General features: G+C 52.7%; 3 protein-coding genes and 2 pseudogenes across 3 annotated transcripts; all 5 read right to left on the bottom strand.

Annotated features, from left to right (window-relative positions):
* Nucleotides 1-472: 472 nt before the first annotated feature.
* On the bottom strand, nt 473-1,979 carry LOC146765205 (feather keratin Cos2-2-like). The gene has a single exon (XM_085562023.1). It carries the CDS (start codon nt 800-802, stop codon nt 473-475), a length of 330 nt encoding a protein of 109 aa, XP_085418149.1. The 5' UTR covers nt 803-1,979.
* A 140-nt stretch (nt 1,980-2,119) lies between these two features.
* Nucleotides 2,120-4,953, bottom strand: LOC146765204 (feather keratin Cos2-2 pseudogene; annotated as a pseudogene).
* Nucleotides 4,954-7,354: 2,401 nt separating this feature from the next.
* LOC146765203 (feather keratin Cos2-2-like) lies at nt 7,355-8,848 on the bottom strand. Its single transcript, XM_085562022.1, has one exon. The coding sequence runs from the start codon at nt 7,684-7,686 to the stop codon at nt 7,357-7,359; it is 330 nt and encodes a 109-aa protein (XP_085418148.1). The 5' UTR covers nt 7,687-8,848; the 3' UTR covers nt 7,355-7,356.
* Nucleotides 8,849-9,289: 441 nt separating this feature from the next.
* LOC146765202 (feather keratin Cos2-2-like) lies at nt 9,290-13,901 on the bottom strand. The gene has a single exon (XM_085562020.1). It carries the CDS (start codon nt 12,764-12,766, stop codon nt 12,437-12,439), a length of 330 nt encoding a protein of 109 aa, XP_085418146.1. The 5' UTR covers nt 12,767-13,901; the 3' UTR covers nt 9,290-12,436.
* A 1,661-nt stretch (nt 13,902-15,562) lies between these two features.
* LOC146765201 (feather keratin Cos2-2 pseudogene) lies at nt 15,563-17,693 on the bottom strand (annotated as a pseudogene).

The raw sequence follows: 17,693 nt of genomic DNA, 5'->3' as shown, positions 1-17,693 counted from the left end.
GAGGGACATCCTTGTGAGCTCCAAGAGGAAAGAAACAGAAAAAATTGAACTGAAAAAAACTGCACCAAGAAAGTTGCAGGGATGGCAATGCTGGGCTTCCACCACCATTTTGCAAGTGAGGAAACTGGAAGAGTTGTCAAAGAAGGAAGGATAAATCAATGGCCAAGGTTAGAATGCACAGACAACTTTATTTAGTCAAAAGAAGAAAATACAGAGGCTCAGAGAGGGCACCCAAAGGCAGCAACTCAGATGCACCAGTGACATCCTGACCTGCCAAGGGAAGGAGGCCAACAGGTCCCACTGGGCTAACTTTGAAGGTTGGAGACAGGAAAGGAAAAGAAGAGGGAAATGAGAGCAGAAGAAAGAAACAAGAGTATGAAGCTCTAAATAAATGTCTTAGTTCTGACTTCATTCCAGAAGCATGTCCTGAGGTCTTGGAGGTTCTTGCAGGAGGATGTTGGCATCAGCATGTTTAGCAGGGACGACAGCATCTGCTGCCACCATAGCAGTTGGTGATGCAGGAGATGTCAAAGCCCCCAGAGCTGATGGGCACTCCCTCGGAGCTGAGGATGCTGCCAACAGCAGCAGAGGTGGAGGATCCCACAGCGGTGTTCTGTGGGGAGGAGCTGAGGATGGGGCCGGGCAGGGTCACCAGCACAGCAGGCGGCTGAATGACAACGTGGGAGCTCTGGCACTGCCTGACACAGCACTCAGTGCAGCTGCTGGCCAGCGGGCAGGGGCCGCAGGGCTGGCAGCAAGGGTTGCAGGGCTGGCACTGCTGGCACTTCTCAGAGCAGGACATGTCTGGAGCCTGGCGCTGCACCTGGCACAGAGGGCAGGGAGGAAGCAGAGCACACGCACACCTGAGACACAGCCCCGAAGGCAGCCCCAGCAGGACAAGGCCCCTGCTGCCTGCGCAGCTCCAGCCTGTGCAGGCTCAGCCTGGGCATCCTTTGCCTGAGCCCAGCACGGTCCTTCTGAGCTCAGCCAGGCCCAGCTGTGCTCCTGCCTAACCGGGATGGAAATCAGCACCTCAGCCCAGCCTCATCCCCTGCCCAGAACACACGGTCTCCCTCTGCCCGCACCACAACCACTGCAGGACACCCCCAGAAACACAAGGAGCAGGAACAAGGAACAGAAAGATCAATGCAGTCGTGGAGAGGGTGGACAAGAAAGGGGCTTCCAACTCACCTGGTTCGCAAGGAGGAGGAGGTGACAGAAGTGGTTGAGAGAGCCACCAGTTCAGCTGCCTTTTATCCTGGTCCCACAGGGCCTCAGGGCCCAAAGATTGTGCTGCACAAGTGACGATATTCCTGCATGATCCTAAATGAATGGAAAGATTTCTGGGAATGATATGGCATGAGTTGGTTTTTCCCTCTCTAATGACTTTGCATTTCCTGGCTCACATCGTTCCCATTCCTTCATGTACCCTTTTTAGGATGCTGCTATGTGAGATCCCAAATTTCCTGGGGCCAAGGATGTGTCAGTGTGTGTAAGAGACATGACCTAGGTGCAGAAGGGATCTCAAGGAGGCAGGTGATTCCAGACTGAGGCATTCTTTTGGATATTTTATATTCCTTCTGGCTGCCAGGGCCTCCTCTGCTCTCAGCCCTCCAGTCTTTTTCTCACCACCTAATGGCTCCTCTATGTGATTTGGCCTTTGAATGAAACATCTTTGTCTTCTTCCTCAGCCTTCACAGCGCTTGAGACTCCTGTAGCACTGCTGCCTGAGCATCTCTCCTCCTTGGTGTTCCCAGAATCTGCTCTGACTGGAAGCTTCCCAGCACCTCCTCAGGCACATCCCTTCCTCAGGCCTCTGCCCCATGTCCTCCCCCACAATAATGTGAGTGGGAGCGTGGCTGTGCCCCGGTGTGTGCCAGTGTCTGCACATCACTGTGCTTGTGCCCTGGTGGGAACACACCTGAGAGCCTCTGGCCGGCACAGGGACAGTTGAACACAGGGCAGGGCGCTTGTGTGCAATCCCCCTGCCCTGTGCCTGTGCCCGTGTGCTGGGCTCTGTGCCTCTGGGCTCATCTCTGAGCACAGCTGGGCAGGCTGGCAGTGTGTCAGTGCCCCTGTGTGTGTGTCCAGAGCTGGGCCTGAGCTGAGCTCTCAGCCCAGCCATTGCACGCCCCGTAGGGCCTTCCCTGCCCAGCAGTGCCAGCCCCTCACACACACTCAGGGCCCAGTTCCTTCTCTGCAGGAACCTGGAGATGGCCATGGCACCCACATCTCTCCAGGACAATCCCAAGCCCAGGCCATCCCTTTGATGGCACCTCCAGGCAGCCTTGGGGCACTCAGCTGTTTCCCACTGTCCTTGTTCCTGCCTCAAGGGGAGGCTTGGAGGTGACGGTGTTCTGGTGGCTCTGTGGGGATGGGGAATCCCGTGGCCACGGTGGGCTTTTTCCTGAACCACGCAATATGGAAAATGATACTGTCAAAGAGAGTGAGGCACCTGCAGAAACTGTTTGACCCTTTCTTGGAGGTGGTGGCCAGAAAATGGAAGTCGCTTGTACACGCCACCGAGAAGGGCAAACAGTGGCCGCTTCCAGCAAGGTGGGAGGGTGATTTTGATTCTGTCCTCAATCTAAGTGTAACCCAGAATTTTGTGTAAAAGAGGCTTCTGTATCATGAGAGAAAAGTAGGAGACTTGTGAGATCACTTGGCAAATCGGTTGGAATATGGAGACACAGGCGTTTAATTTGAAAATTCAAATGTGAATGGTAAAATTGCGTGTTTCTCCTTGGCATACTTCCAATCCTGCTTGTTCTGGTCCATCATCTGTCATGACTACTGTATTCATGCTGTGCCAGGTACTCTGAGTAACTTTCTTGCTTTGTTGCTGCAGAAATCTTTCCTTGGGGAAGTAAGTGGAGTGACATTAATGCACACGCAGAAATGCACAATCTGATCCACTCCATTTATGCATTGCTGCACTGTGAGTGATGTCCAAAGACAACAATATCATAGACAGAGCAGGTCAAGTAATGTTGGACAGTGCTTCCTACTCCATGCCCAGAGCCTCAGGGGCCACCATGGGGTGCTGGAGTTGGATTTGGGACACTGGGCTTCCCTGGCAGCTCAGAGCACCTCTCCTCCAGTGGGTACTGAAGAGCCTGGCTACAGTTCCACGTGGAGTGAGAAATGTTCACTGCACAGGGTGGCCAAGCGGGGCCTTTTGCACACCCTTCTTTTGCTTCTTCAGAAAGGCATTGTTTTATCTAAAGATGCATCTTTGTGCCAGTTGAACAGTGAGCCAGGACTGTCTGAGGAATGTGTCAAATCCCAATGCAGCAGCCACTGCAACCCCTCTGCATGTGTCAGAGATGACCAAGGTGCTGGAGAACCTGTGCTATGAGTGATGATGTGGAGCCTTTTCTCTCTGGAAAGTAAAAGGTTTTGGAGAACTCCATCCAGTTTTCCAGCAGTTCCAGGACTCCAAAAAAGAGGATGGAGCCTCTTTCATTCCAGACATTCCCATGGAAAGGGTCAGTCATTTCCCAGGGGTGCAATTGTTGAAAAACACAGTGCTCTGTGGTAGCTCCCCAAAAGGGGAAGAATTCCTGTCAGCAAGACTTCTCCACTGTGGCCTTCTCTCGACTGCAGTGGACAGTCCTGCCAGGAATCTTTTTGGGTGCAGGCTCCTCATGGGGTCACAGCTTCCTTCATGATTCATTTACCTGCAAGGAGCCCCATAGTTTTACATGGGATCATGAGTTGGAGACAGACACATGACACCACATACTGAGAGAAATCAGCAAACAGCAGCGGTTTATTATGGAAGGTCTTTATGTAGAGGGTTTGAAACTGCGGGTTAAAACAGCTGACTGGTTGAGATCACTCTCTGCTCAGATGTCTGGCCAGTGCTGTACCTGCATCTAAGCTTGGACAGGGTTGGCTGAGGGTCCCCTGTAGAGGTTTGAATCGAACCCATTGTACCGTGACACCATAGAAGAGCTAACCCCAGTCAGCCCAACTGTGTGCGTGCTGCCAACCCCAACCTATGAAAGCCCGCAGTCCTGTGTGTCTGGACAGCATCTGGACAGAACAGTAAATGTGGGGGAGGTGTCAGAAAAGAGGAAGCTGAGGGCTGTCCCCTAGCATTGCTGGTTCCCTTGTACCTGCTTTCAGCCCCCATTTATGTCAAGCTGGGGAACTGTCTTCTTCACCCAGTAGTATTAGAGGAGTACAAAGGAATGTGTTTGTGAGCTTCTAGAGTAAAGGAACAAAGTAAAATCCACTGTAGGGCATCCCAAGCCCTGAGCTCACTGGAAAAGTTGACACAGATGGAAAGAGAAGCAGAGGCCAAGGCTTGGATGCAAAATGACTTTATTGACTCCAAACACGAAAAAGGAGGTGGTTCCCAGAGAGCACCAGGAGCAGCCACTGAGGGACATTAGCGGTGTCCCTCTGCCTGCCCTCCAGATAGAAAGAAGGGGGAAAGCCTAGAGGTCCAGCTAGGCTGGCATTGAGTGCTGGAGATAGGAAAGGAATGGAAGAGAAAAACCAGAAGGTAAGAATGAAACAAAAGTCATAAGTCCTACATACAATGTCCCAAAATTCTGACTTCATTCCAGCACCATGCACTGAGGTCTTGGAGGTTCTTGCCTGAGGATGTTGGCATCAGCATTTTTAGCAGGGACGACAGCATCTGCTGCCACCATAGCAGTTGGTGATGCAGGAGATGTCAAAGCCCCCAGAGCTGATGGGCACTCCACCACAGCTGAGGATGTTGCCAACAGCAGCGGAGGTGGAGGATCCCACGGCGGTGTTCTGTGGGGAGGAGCTGAGGATGGGGCCGGGTAGGGTCACCAGCACAGCAGGAGGCTCAATGACAACGTGGGAGCTCTGGCACTGCCTGACACAGCACTCAGTGCAGCTGCTGGCCAGCGGACAGGGGCCGCAGGGCTGGCAGCAAGGGTTGCAGGGCTGGCAGCAGGACATGGCTTGGGGTCACAGGTGCACCTGGCACAGAGGGCAGGGAGAAGCACAAAGAGAGGACACATGAGAAGCAGCACTGCACCCAAACACCCTGCAGCCCAGGCACTTCCTGGCCCCCACTGCACTACCCAGTTCAATGCCCAGGAACCACCTCAGCCAAGTCCCAGCCTCTCTCTGTCAGCACAAGACCTTCTCTCCCCTGCCCTCTCCCAGCAGCAGCAGCTCTGTGGCCTGCACTACAATAGCCCCTCTGAGCTGAGACCTCCAGCCAGGCAAGGGCTGCTCTTGAAGCAGCAGGAGGCAGAGGAGAAGAGGCTTCGCACTCACCTGGTTCCTGAGGAGGAGAAGGAGGTGAGAGAAGTGGATGAGAGAACAGAGGCTTTGGCTGTCTTTTATAGCAGTCCTGCCCTGCCTCAGGCCCAGAGGCACCTTCGTGGAAGTCATAATTTTCTGACCAGTTCATGTCAAATGTGCACCATCTCAGTTAATGGTATGGCCTGTGTCCTGGTTTCCTGCATTTCTGCCTTTTCATTTCCTGACTTTTGTCCTGTGTGTTCCTATCTGAGGGCTTGTGTTAGGGCCGGAACGTGAGGCCCAAGAATTTCCGGGATATAAACTCATCCGCACAGACTGACTGCTCGGATCATCGTCTGGTGACATTCCTTGAGGTCACATAATGCATCTTAATTCCTCTCTACTGGGTCAGCCTTCCGTCAACAGTCCGTGCACATTTCTCCCCCACATTGTTGTTCTTCCGCTGTGTTGCGTTTTGCTTCTCTACAGGAGCCACAGCAAGGATGCTTGTCCCTGAGGAGTGTTGCCCGACATCCCTAAGTTGCCTTGTCCAACATGCTGGTCTTTCTCACCATATATTCTTTACTGATAATCCTTGGTTGTTATTACTGGCTCTTCTGAAGTTGACCTTGGCTGGATGGCCATTGCTCGACAGTCATGCTATCACTCCAAATTCTGAAGTGGACAGGGAAGTCAAATTAAGGTGCAAAAAAAATTTGAGGCATGGGGCAAGGCTGTTGGCTAAAGTAACACTTTCATAATACTTTGCTCTTGAAATTTTGCTTCACACTGTGATGGCTCCTGTCCCTCTTGTAAGAGCTGAATGATTTGGAAGCTGGGGAAGAAGGCTGAAGGAATGGGCTCAGTGTCATTGAAGAGTCCAGTGTCTCCCACCATGTCTGACTGAGTCAGCTTTGGCTGTGTCCAAAAGGGACTCAGCACTGCTGAGCCCAACTCAGAGTACATTTGTCACACTGGTGATGCCTCTGTGAAAGGATATTTCATAAGAAATGGTTTGGTTTGGGAGGAAAGGGTTTAAATGCGGAAGAATTAGGAGCATGATTGCAGGTTCACTCATGTGACCTTGCAGCTGACAATGCCAGGGCCTGGAGAGTATCAGTGTGGGAAACACCAAATGCATGCCTACTACTGCTTTAACCAGTGTTTGGAGAAGTAGCATCTGTGTGTAGAGACAGTGCCAGTGTTGGGAGAGACGTGGAGACCATCTCATGGACGTGCTTAAGCTCCCTGTTTTGGGAGAGAGAAGACCAAAGCTCAGAGATCACAAAAAGCCCAGGGAGATCACAGCACTGGTGTAAAGAGGAGCCCTGCTTGCAAGGACTGGGCCAAAGGAGAATTACATCCCCACTTGCATCTCCACCTAAGTGTTCCCTTGGTGTTCTCTGTGAAGAGCGGCGAGGAAATAAGTTTGCTCTTTGCCTTTCCACCATGGTTTTGTGGTTGTTCCATACACCTGACTGTGTCAACTCAAAATCTTGAGATGGAAGGGAACCTAAGCAACATTTTCTTTCATTTGCAGCACACCATCCACCCGACAAAATATGGACCAGGATGGCACCCACAAAATTAAGTGGCTCAAAGTCCTCAGCAATCTTGCCTTAATATTAGAGAAATGAGAAGAAACTTTTCTGTGCAACTTGTTCCAGTGCCGCATCACCCTCACTGTCAGGGTATCCACATCAGCTCCAATGGAAAGGGCACAAGGAAGATCCATAGCAGTGAGTCCTGCTCTCTGCTATTTCCTGAGGTGACTGGATGAGTTCTCAGAGGTAAAGGAGAAGAAATAGGCCCAGCGGTGGATGCAAAAAGAACTTTATTGAGTCTAAAGAAGCAAACAAGCTAATGGTCAAAGACAGCAGCAGGAGCAGCCGCTAAGATGCCGAGGAGCGTGCGTCTGCCCGGCCTGCAGGATCCAGGGAGAGGAGGGGTGGGGGACAGAACCACCAGGCTGCCATTGGCACATGGTGATAGGAAAGGAGAGAGCAGAAGAAGGAACTAATAGCAAAAGAGGCTAAATTCCATGTTAAAATATTTTGTCTGCATTCCTAGAGCATGTCCTGATGACTTGGAGGTTCTTGCATAAGGCTGTTGCCAGCATGTTTAGCAGGGACGACAGCATCTGCTGCCACCATAGCAGTTGGTGATGCAGGAGATGTCAAAGCCCCCAGAGCTGATGGGCACTCCCTCGGAGCTGAGGATGCTGCCAACAGCAGCGGAGGTGGAGGATCCCACGGCGGTGTTCTGTGGGGAGGAGCTGAGGATGGGGCCGGGCAGGGTCACCAGCACAGCAGGCGGCTGAATGACAACGTGGGAGCTCTGGCACTGCCTGACACAGCACTCAGTGCAGCTGCTGCCCAGCGGGCAGGGCCCACAGGGCTGGCAGCAAGGGTCGCAGGGCTGGCACTGCTGGCACTTCTCAGAGCAGGACATGTCTGGAGCCTGGCGCTGCACCTGGCACAGAGGGCAGGGAGGAAGCAGAGCACACGCACACCTGAGACACAGCCCGCAAGGCAGCCCCAGCAGGACAAGGCCCCTGCTGCCTGCGCAGCTCCAGCCTGTGCAGGCTCAGCCTGGGCATCCTTTGCCTGAGCCCAGCACGGTCCTTCCGAGCTCAGCCAGGCCCAGCTGTGCTCCTGCCTAACCGGGATGGAAATCAGCACCTCAGCCCAGCCTCAGCCTCTGCCCAGAACACACGGTCTCCCTCTGCCCGCACCACCACCACTGCAGAACACCCCCAGAAACACAAGGAGCAGGAACAAGGAACAGAAAGATCAATGCAGTCGTGGAGAGGGTGGACAAGAAAGGGGCTTCCAACTCACCAGGTTCACAAGGAGGAGGAGGTGACAGAAGTGGTTGAGAGAGCCACCAGTTCAGCTGCCTTTTATCCTGGCCCCACAGGGCCTCAGGGCCCACAGTTTGTGCTGCACAAGTGACGATATTCCTGCATGATCCTAAATGAATGGAAAGATTTCTGGGAATGATATGGCATGAGTTGGTTTTTCCCTCTCCAATGACTTTGCATTTCCTGGCTCACATCATCCCCATTCCTTCATGGACACTTCTTTTGAATGATGGTATGTGAGATCCCATATTTCCTGGGGCAAAGGATGTGTGTATCAGTGTGTGTAAGAGACATGAAGTATGTGCAGAAGGGATCTCAAGGAGGCAAGTGATTCCAGCCTGAGGCATTCTTTTGGATGTTTTATACTCCCGCTTTTTGGAAGGCCTCTTCTGCTCTCAGCCCTCCAGACTTTTGCTCACCACCTAATAGCTTCACTCTGTGATTTGGCCTTTGAAAGAAACATCATTGTCTTCTTTCTCAGCCTCCACAGTGCATGAGACTCCTGTAGCACTGAGCTTCTCTCCTCCTTGGGTTTCCCAGAATCTGCTCTGACTGGGAGCTTCCCAGCACCTCCTCAGTCACATCCCTTCCTCAGGCCTCTGCCCCATGTCCTCCCCCACAATAATGTGAGTGGGAGCGTGGCTGTGCCCCGGTGTGTGCCAGTGTCTGCACATCCCTGTGCTTGTGCCCTGGTGGGAACACACCTGAGAGCCTCTGGCCGGCACAGGGACAGTTGAACACAGGGCAGGGCGCTTGTGTGAAATCCGCCTGCCCTGTGCCTGTGCCCGTGTGCTGGGCTCTGTGCCTCTGGGCTCATCTCTGAGCACAGCTGGGCAGGCTGGCAGTGTGTCAGTGCCCCTGTGTGTGTGTCCAGAGCTGGGCCTGAGCTGAGCTCTCAGCCCAGCCATTGCACGCCCCGTAGGGCCTTCCCTGCCCAGCAGTGCCAGCCCCTCACACACACTCAGGGCCCAGTTCCTTCTCTGCAGGAACCTGGAGAGGGTCACGGCATCCAAATCTCTCCAGGACAATCCCAAACCTAGGCCATCCCTTTGATGGCACCTTCAGGCAGCCTTGGGGCACTCAGCTGTTTCCCACTGTTCTTGTTCCTGCCTCATGGGGAGGCTTGGAGGTGACAAAGTTCTGGTGGCTGTGTGGGGATGGGAAGTCCCGTGGCCACAGTGGCCTTTGTCCTCAGCCAGGAGCTGTGGGAACATGATACTGTCAAAAAGAATGAGTCAAGTAGGGAAAAACTTTTGACCACTTTTGGGATGTTGTGACCAGCAGATGGGAGAATTTTTCTACTAAAACATCCCGAATAAGAAAAAGTGGCAGACTCCAAGGGTAGGAGGATGGTTTTGGTTCTGTCCTCATGCTTACTTGACCCTGTGAAACCTCTCAGCTCTGCCAATGTGGTTGAAAGCTGAGCAGAAATCTAATGTGAGAGAGGTGTTTGAAGAGAGAAGGTTCTTGACAATCTCCAGGAATGCTGTTCCCCATTCTCAGTCCTGTGACATCATCTTCATGTTATGATCAGTATTTTGGGGAATCCAGGGATTTGTTTGGGAGCTGCAATAGAAAAAGTGCATAATACTGGCCAAAACCTTGTCTTCCCATAACTTTTACCATGAGCTGACTGAAAAAGTTACAACACAAGGAAGGAGAAAGCAGAGGACCAGGGTTGGATGCAAAACAACTTTATTGAGTCTAAGGAAGAGAAGGAGGGAGCTGAAAGAAGACATTAGGAGCAGCCAGCAGCCTGCAGTGGGGGTGTTGATTTGCCTGGCCTGCAAAGAAACAGAGGGAGGCAAACAGTTTCCACTAGGCTGGCATTGGGTGGTGCTGAAAGGACAGGAAATGCAGATAAGAGAGTGGAGGAAAACAGCAGTAAATCAAGGGCACAAATCCGTTGTTCCAAAGATCCATATTCAGTGCAGTTCCACATTCTAAGGTTGTGTATGATTTTGCCCAAGGATGTTGGCAGCATCTTTAGCAGGGGGGACAGCATCTGCTGCCACCATAGCAGTTGGTGATGCAGGAGATGTCAAAGCCCCCAGAGCTGATGGGCGCTCCGCCACAGCTGAGGATGTTGCCAACAGCAGCGGAGGTGGAGGATCCCACGGCGGTGTTCTGTGGGGAGGAGCTGAGGATGGGGCCGGGCAGGGTCACCAGCACAGCAGGCGGCTGAATGACAAAGTTGGAGCTCTGGCACTGCCTGACACAGCACTCAGTGCAGCTGCTGGCCAGCGGGCAGGGGCCGCAGGGCTGGCAGCAAGGGTCGCAGGGCTGGCAGCAGGACATGGCTTGGGGTCACAGGTGTACCTGGCACAGAGTGCAGGGAGAAGCACAAAGTGAAGACACATGAGAAGCAGCACTGCACCCAAACACCCTGCAGCCCAGGCACCTCCTGGCCCCCACTGCACTACCCAGTTCAATGCCCAGGAGCCACCTCAGCCAAGTCCCAGCCTCTCTCTGTCTGCACAAGACCTTCTCTCCTCTGCCCTCTCCCAGCAGAAGCAGCTCTGTGGCCTGCACTACAATAGCCCCTCTCAGCAGAGACCTCCAGCCAGGCAAGAGCTACTCTTGAAGCAGCAGGAGGAAGAGGAGGAGAAGGGGCTTCGCACTCACCTGGTTCCTGAGGAGGAGGAGGAGGTGAGAGAAGTGGATGAGAGAGCAGAGACTTGGGCTGCCTTTTATAGCAGCCCTGCCCTTCCTCAGGCCCAGAGGCACCTTAGTGGAAGTCATAATTTTCTGACCAGTTGATGTCAAATGTGCACTATTGCAGTTAATGGTAGGGGCTGTGTCCTGGTTTCCTGCATTTCTGCCTTTGCATTTCCTGTCTTTTGCCCTGTGCGTTCCTCTCTGAAGACTCCTTCTAGGGCCAGGATGAGTGGCCCAAGGATTTCGAGGATATAAAGACGTCAGAGTAGGCAGAATGCTCAAGGATCATGGTCTGGTGGCATTCCATGCAGGCTCATGACCTGAACTTGTTTCATTCTTGTGGGTATTGTTGCCAAGTTACTCAGGGCATCACTCTCATTCTTCCTCTGTAGGTGCCCATCTCTCCCACATCTCTGTCTGACAACCCATGAGTTTTCACGTGCAGCCTGTTTTCCTGGCCCATTTTGGGAATGGATAGGGGACATAAGGTATTCTTTATGCTCTTGTTTCCCCTCTAACACAACTCCCTTTGATCAGCAGTGCATGCTCGCTTCTGCAGCTCATTCTTGCCCTGGGCTGGATTAGCAGCAGTGATTGGTGGCCCTTGGCTGGGTGGATGGTGCCCAACAAACTGCTCTATCAATCCCCTTCCTCTGGGGATCAGAGAAGATAATATCAATCCGAGAACAATTTTAACCATGATAGAAGGGAGTTTGCTAAGGCAAAAGTGAAAGGTTATGCATGTATGAGTACTCTGGGAAGAAAAAATTCCATGTCCTCCTTCCGTCAGGAAATAATGGCTGTCAATTTCCCACAAAGCAGGGATTCCTCACGTGTTGTGGTTACTCTCAAGGAAAAACTTTGTAACTAAGGCAGCAGAAATGGGCTTTGTGAGAAGAGCCCAGTGTCTCCAGCCATGTCTGACTGAGTCAGCTCCAGCTGTGTCCAAAGGGGACTCAGACCTGCCCCACACTGAGCACATTTGTCACACTGCTGAGGCCTCTGGGAAAGCAGATTTCATTAGAAGTAGACTGGGCTGGAAGGCAACTTCAAGATAATTTTATTCCTGTCCTCATGCTTTTACCAGTTGGGCACCCACTAAACCAGCCTGCTCAAAGCAGGGTTGAACCTTATCTTGCTCAGTTCCAATGCTGGGCATCCAAAACCATTCTGGTCACTTTAGTACGCTGCGTCACCATCCTCACGGAGAGGGACATCCTTGTGAGCTCCAAGAGGAAAGAAACAGAAAAAATTGAACTGAAAAAAACTGCACCAAGAAAGTTGCAGGGATGGCAATGCTGGGCTTCCACCACCATTTTGCAAGTGAGGAAACTGGAAGAGTTGTCAAAGAAGGAAGGATAAATCAATGGCCAAGGTTAGAATGCACAGACAACTTTATTTAGTCAAAAGAAGAAAATACAGAGGCTCAGAGAGGGCACCCAAAGGCAGCAACTCAGATGCACCAGTGATATCCTGACCTGCCAAGGGAAGGAGGCCAACAGGTCCCACTGGGCTAACTTTGAAGGTTGGAGACAGGAAAGGAAAAGAAGAGGGAAATGAGAGCAGAAGAAAGAAACAAGAGTATGAAGCTCTAAATAAATGTCTTAGTTCTGACTTCATTCCAGAAGCATGTCCTGAGGTCTTGGAGGTTCTTGCAGGAGGATGTTGGCATCAGCATGTTTAGCAGGGACGACAGCATCTGCTGCCACCATAGCAGTTGGTGATGCAGGAGATGTCAAAGCCCCCAGAGCTGATGGGCACTCCCTCGGAGCTGAGGATGCTGCCAACAGCAGCGGAGGTGGAGGATCCCACGGCGGTGTTCTGTGGGGAGGAGCTGAGGATGGGGCCGGGCAGGGTCACCAGCACAGCAGGCGGCTGAATGACAACGTGGGAGCTCTGGCACTGCCTGACACAGCACTCAGTGCAGCTGCTGGCCAGCGGGCAGGGGCCGCAGGGCTGGCAGCAAGGGTTGCAGGGCTGGCACTGCTGGCACTTCTCAGAGCAGGACATGTCTGGAGCCTGGCGCTGCACCTGGCACAGAGGGCAGGGAGGAAGCAGAGCACACGCACACCTGAGACACAGCCCCGAAGGCAGCCCCAGCAGGACAAGGCCCCTGCTGCCTGCGCAGCTCCAGCCTGTGCAGGCTCAGCCTGGGCATCCTTTGCCTGAGCCCAGCACGGTCCTTCTGAGCTCAGCCAGGCCCAGCTGTGCTCCTGCCTAACCGGGATGGAAATCAGCACCTCAGCCCAGCCTCATCCCCTGCCCAGAACACACGGTCTCCCTCTGCCCGCACCACAACCACTGCAGAACACCCCCAGAAACACAAGGAGCAGGAACAAGGAACAGAAAGATCAATGCAGTCGTGGCAAGGGTGGACAAGAAAGGGGGTTCCAACTCACCTGGTTCGCAAGGAGGAGGAGGTGACAGAAGTGGTTGAGAGAGCCACCAGTTCAGCTGCCTTTTATCCTGGCCCCACAGGGCCTCAGGGCCCAAAGATTGTGCTGCACAAGTGACGATATTCCTGCATGATCCTAAATGAATGGAAAGATTTCTGGGAATGATATGGCATGAGTTGGTTTTTCCCTCTCTAATGACTTTGCATTTCCTGGCTCACATCGTTCCCATTCCTTCATGTACCCTTTTTAGGATGCTGCTATGTGAGATCCCAAATTTCCTGGGGCCAAGGATGTGTCAGTGTGTGTAAGAGACATGACCTAGGTGCAGAAGGGATCTCAAGGAGGCAGGTGATTCCAGACTGAGGCATTCTTTTGGATATTTTATATTCCTTCTGGCTGCCAGGGCCTCCTCTGCTCTCAGCCCTCCAGTCTTTTTCTCACCACCTAATGGCTCCTCTATGTGATTTGGCCTTTGAATGAAACATCTTTGTCTTCTTCCTCAGCCTTCACAGCGCTTGAGACTCCTGTAGCACTGCTGCCTGAGCATCTCTCCTCCTTGGTGTTCCCAGAATCTGCTCTGACTGGGAGCTTCCCAGCACCTCCTCAGGCACATCCCTTCCTCAGGCCTCTGCCCCATGTCCTCCCCCACAATAATGTGAGTGGGAGCGTGGCTGTGCCCCGGTGTGTGCCAGTGTCTGCACATCGCTGTGCTTGTGCCCTGGTGGGAACACACCTGAGAGCCTCTGGCCGGCACAGGGACAGTTGAACACAGGGCAGGGCGCTTGTGTGCAATCCCCCTGCCCTGTGCCTGTGCCCGTGTGCTGGGCTCTGTGCCTCTGGGCTCATCTCTGAGCACAGCTGGGCAGGCTGGCAGTGTGTCAGTGCCCCTGTGTGTGTGTCCAGAGCTGGGCCTGAGCTGAGCTCTCAGCCCAGCCATTGCACGCCCCGTAGGGCCTTCCCTGCCCAGCAGTGCCAGCCCCTCACACACACTCAGGGCCCAGTTCCTTCTCTGCAGGAACCTGGAGATGGCCATGGCACCCACATCTCTCCAGGACAATCCCAAACCCAGGCCATCCCTTTGATGGCACCTCCAGGCAGCCTTGGGGCACTCAGCTGTTTCCCACTGTCCTTGTTCCTGCCTCAAGGGGAGGCTTGGAGGTGACGGTGTTCTGGTGGCTCTGTGGGGATGGGGAATCCCGTGGCCACAGTGGGCTTTTTCCTGAACCACGCAATATGGAAAATGATGCTGTCAAAGAGAGTGAGGCACCTGCAGAAACTGTTTGACCCTTTCTTGGAGGTGGTGGCCAGAAAATGGAAGTCGCTTGTACACGCCACCGAGAAGGGCAAACAGTGGCCGCTTCCAGCAAGGTGGGAGGGTGATTTTGATTCTGTCCTCAATCTAAGTGTAACCCAGAATTTTGTGTAAAAGAGGCTTCTGTATCATGAGAGAAAAGTAGGAGACTTGTGAGATCACTTGGCAAATCGGTTGGAATATGGAGACACAGGCGTTTAATTTGAAAATTCAAATGTGAATGGTAAAATTGCGTGTTTCTCCTTGGCATACTTCCAATCCTGCTTGTTCTGGTCCATCATCTGTCATGACTACTGTATTCATGCTGTGCCAGGTACTCTGAGTAACTTTCTTGCTTTGTTGCTGCAGAAATCTTTCCTTGGGGAAGTAAGTGGAGTGACATCAATGAACACGCAGAAATACACACTCTGATCCACTCCATTTATGCATTGCTGCACTGTGAGTGATGTCCAAAGACAACAATATCATAGACAGAGCAGGTCAAGTAATGTTGGACAGTGCTTCCTACTCCATGCCCAGAGCCTCAGGGGCCACCATGGGGTGCTGGAGTTGGATTTGGGACACTGGGCTTCCCTGGCAGCTCAGAGCACCTCTCCTCCAGTGGGTACTGAAGAGCCTGGCTACAGTTCCACGTGGAGTGAGAAATGTTCACTGCACAGGGTGGCCAAGCGGGGCCTTTTGCACACCCTTCTTTTGCTTCTTCAGAAAGGCATTGTTTTATCTAAAGATGCATCTTTGTGCCAGTTGAACAGTGAGCCAGGACTGTCTGAGGAATGTGTCAAATCCCAATGCAGCAGCCACTGCAACCCCTCTGCATGTGTCAGAGATGACCAAGGTGCTGGAGAACTGTTGGGAAGGATAGATAAATAGAATTATTCATAAATAATATAGCCAGGATGAGAACAGTCCTCTCTGCTAGCCAGACAATGCCCTTGCCTACGGATGGGTCCAGGGGTCAATTGGACTGTTCCATCTCACCCCCTAAAATGTAAGGTTCACCCTGCACCTCTATCCATCCCCTAAAACATCAAGTGCCTTTAACCCCATTGGCCCGAGCCTTGTTCCTGCCCACCTTGAAGCCCCTTGAATAGGGGGCTTCAAGGGGCCACATGGTCTCTTAGAACTTCCCCTCCTCTTAGAACTTCCTCCCCTCTCTTGTAACTTCCCCTCCTCTTGGAACTTCCCCTCCTCTTAGAACTCCCCCTCTCCTAGAGCATCCTTATGTCTCTCCTGTCCCCCATCCTCTCAAGCTTCACCACGTGCTGCGTCTGGCAGTTCGAGGCAGGACCTTTCTGCATCCACAATAAACCTAATTGTGTCGGGCAGCCTTCAGAGATTTCTTGTCTCCATTCACCTAAACAGTCCTGGAGCAGCAGACCTCGTTACAAAGAACCTGTGCTATGAGTGATAATGTGGAACCTTTTCTCTCTGGAAAGTAAAAGGTTTTGGAGAACTCCATCCAGTTTTCCAGCAGTCCCAGGACTCCAACAAAAAGGATGGAGCCTCTTTCATTCCAGACATTCCCATGGAAAGGGTCAGTCATTTCCCAGGGGTGCACTTGTTGAAAAACACAGTGCTCCGTGGTAGCTTCCCAACAGGGGAAGAATTCCTGTCAGCCAGACTTCTCCACTGTGGCCTTCTCTCGACTGCAGTGGACAGTCCTGCCAGGAATCTTTTTGGGTGCAGACTCCTCATGGGGTCACAGCTTCCTTCATGATTCATTTACCTGCAAGGAGCCCCATAGTTTTACGTGGGGTCATGAGTTGGAGACAGACACATGACACCACATACTGAGAGAAATCAGCAAACAGCAGCGGTTTATTATGGAAGGTCTTGTTGTAGAGGGTTTGAAACTGCGGGTTAAAACAGCTGACTGGTTGAGATCACTCTCTGCTCAGATGTCTGGCCAGTGCTGTGCCTGCATCTAAGCTTGGACAGGGTTGGCTGAGGGTCCCCTGTAGAGGTTTGAATCGAACCCATTGTACCGTGACACCATAGAAGAGCTAACCCCAGTCAGCCCAACTGTGTGCATGCTGCCAACCCCAACCTATGAAAGCCCGCACTCCTGTGTGTCTGGACAGCATCTGGACAGAACAGTAAATGTGGGGGAGGTGTCAGAAAAGAGGAAGCTGAGGGCTGTCCCCAAGCATTGCTGGTTCCCTTGTACCTGCTTTCAGCCCCCATTTATGTCAAGCTGGGGAACTGTCTTCTTCACCCAGTAGTATTAGAGGAGTACAAAGGAATGTGTTTGTGAGCTTCTAGAGTAAAGGAACAAAGTAAAATCCACTGTAGGGCATCCCAAGCCCTGAGCTCACTGGAAAAGTTGACACAGATGGAAAGAGAAGCAGAGGCCAAGGCTTGGATGCAAAATGACTTTATTGACTCCAAACACGAAAAAGGAGGTGGTTCCCAGAGAGCACCAGGAGCAGCCACTGAGGGACATTAGCGGTGTCCCTCTGCCTGCCCTCCAGATAGAAAGAAGGAGGAAAGCCTAGAGGTCCAGCTAGGCTGGCATTGAGTGCTGGAGATAGGAAAGGAATGGAAGAGAAAAACCAGAAGGTAAGAATGAAACAAAAGTCATAAGTCCTACATACAATGTCCCAAAATTCTGACTTCATTCCAGCACCATGCACTGTGGTCTTGGAGGTTCTTGCCTGAGGATGTTGGCATCAGCATTTTTAGCAGGGACGACAACATCTGCTGCCGCCATAGCAGTTAGTGATGCAGGAGATGTCAAAGCCCCCAGAGCTGATGGGCACTCCGCCACAGCTGAGGATGCTGCCAACAGCAGCGGAGGTGGAGGATCCCACGGCGGTGTTCTGTGGGGAGGAGCTGAGGACGGGGCCAGGAATGGTCACCAGCACAGCAGGAGGCTCAATGACAACGTGGGAGCTCTGGCACTGCCTGACACAGCACTCAGTGCAGCTGCTGCCCAGCGGGCAGGGGCCACAGGGCTGGCAGCAAGGGTTGCAGGGCTGGCAGCAGGACATGGCTTGGGGTCACAGGTGCACCTGGCACAGAGTGCAGGGAGAAGCACAAAGAGAGGACACATGAGAAGCAGCACTGCACCCAAACACCCTGCAGCCCAGGCACCTCCTGGCCTCCACTGCACTACCCAGTTCAATGCCCAGGAACCACCTCAGCCAAGTCCCAGCCTCTCTCTGTCAGCACAAGACCTTCTCTCCCCTGCCCTCTCCCAGCAGCAGCAGCTCTGTGGCCTGCACTACAA

The sequence above is a fragment of the Lonchura striata genome, chromosome 27 (genome assembly GCF_050655825.1).
Source record: "Lonchura striata isolate lonStrDom1 chromosome 27, ASM5065582v1, whole genome shotgun sequence".
Lineage (NCBI taxonomy): Eukaryota > Metazoa > Chordata > Aves > Passeriformes > Estrildidae > Lonchura > Lonchura striata.
Note: the sequence above shows the minus strand (reverse complement) of the source record. Positions and strands in the feature narration are given on the sequence as shown.

Coding starts and splice junctions, on each gene's coding strand:
- LOC146765205 (XM_085562023.1), bottom strand. CDS start 802: ATGTCCTGCTCTGAGAAGTGCCAGCAGTGCCAGCCCTGCAACCCTTGC.
- LOC146765203 (XM_085562022.1), bottom strand. CDS start 7,686: ATGTCCTGCTCTGAGAAGTGCCAGCAGTGCCAGCCCTGCGACCCTTGC.
- LOC146765202 (XM_085562020.1), bottom strand. CDS start 12,766: ATGTCCTGCTCTGAGAAGTGCCAGCAGTGCCAGCCCTGCAACCCTTGC.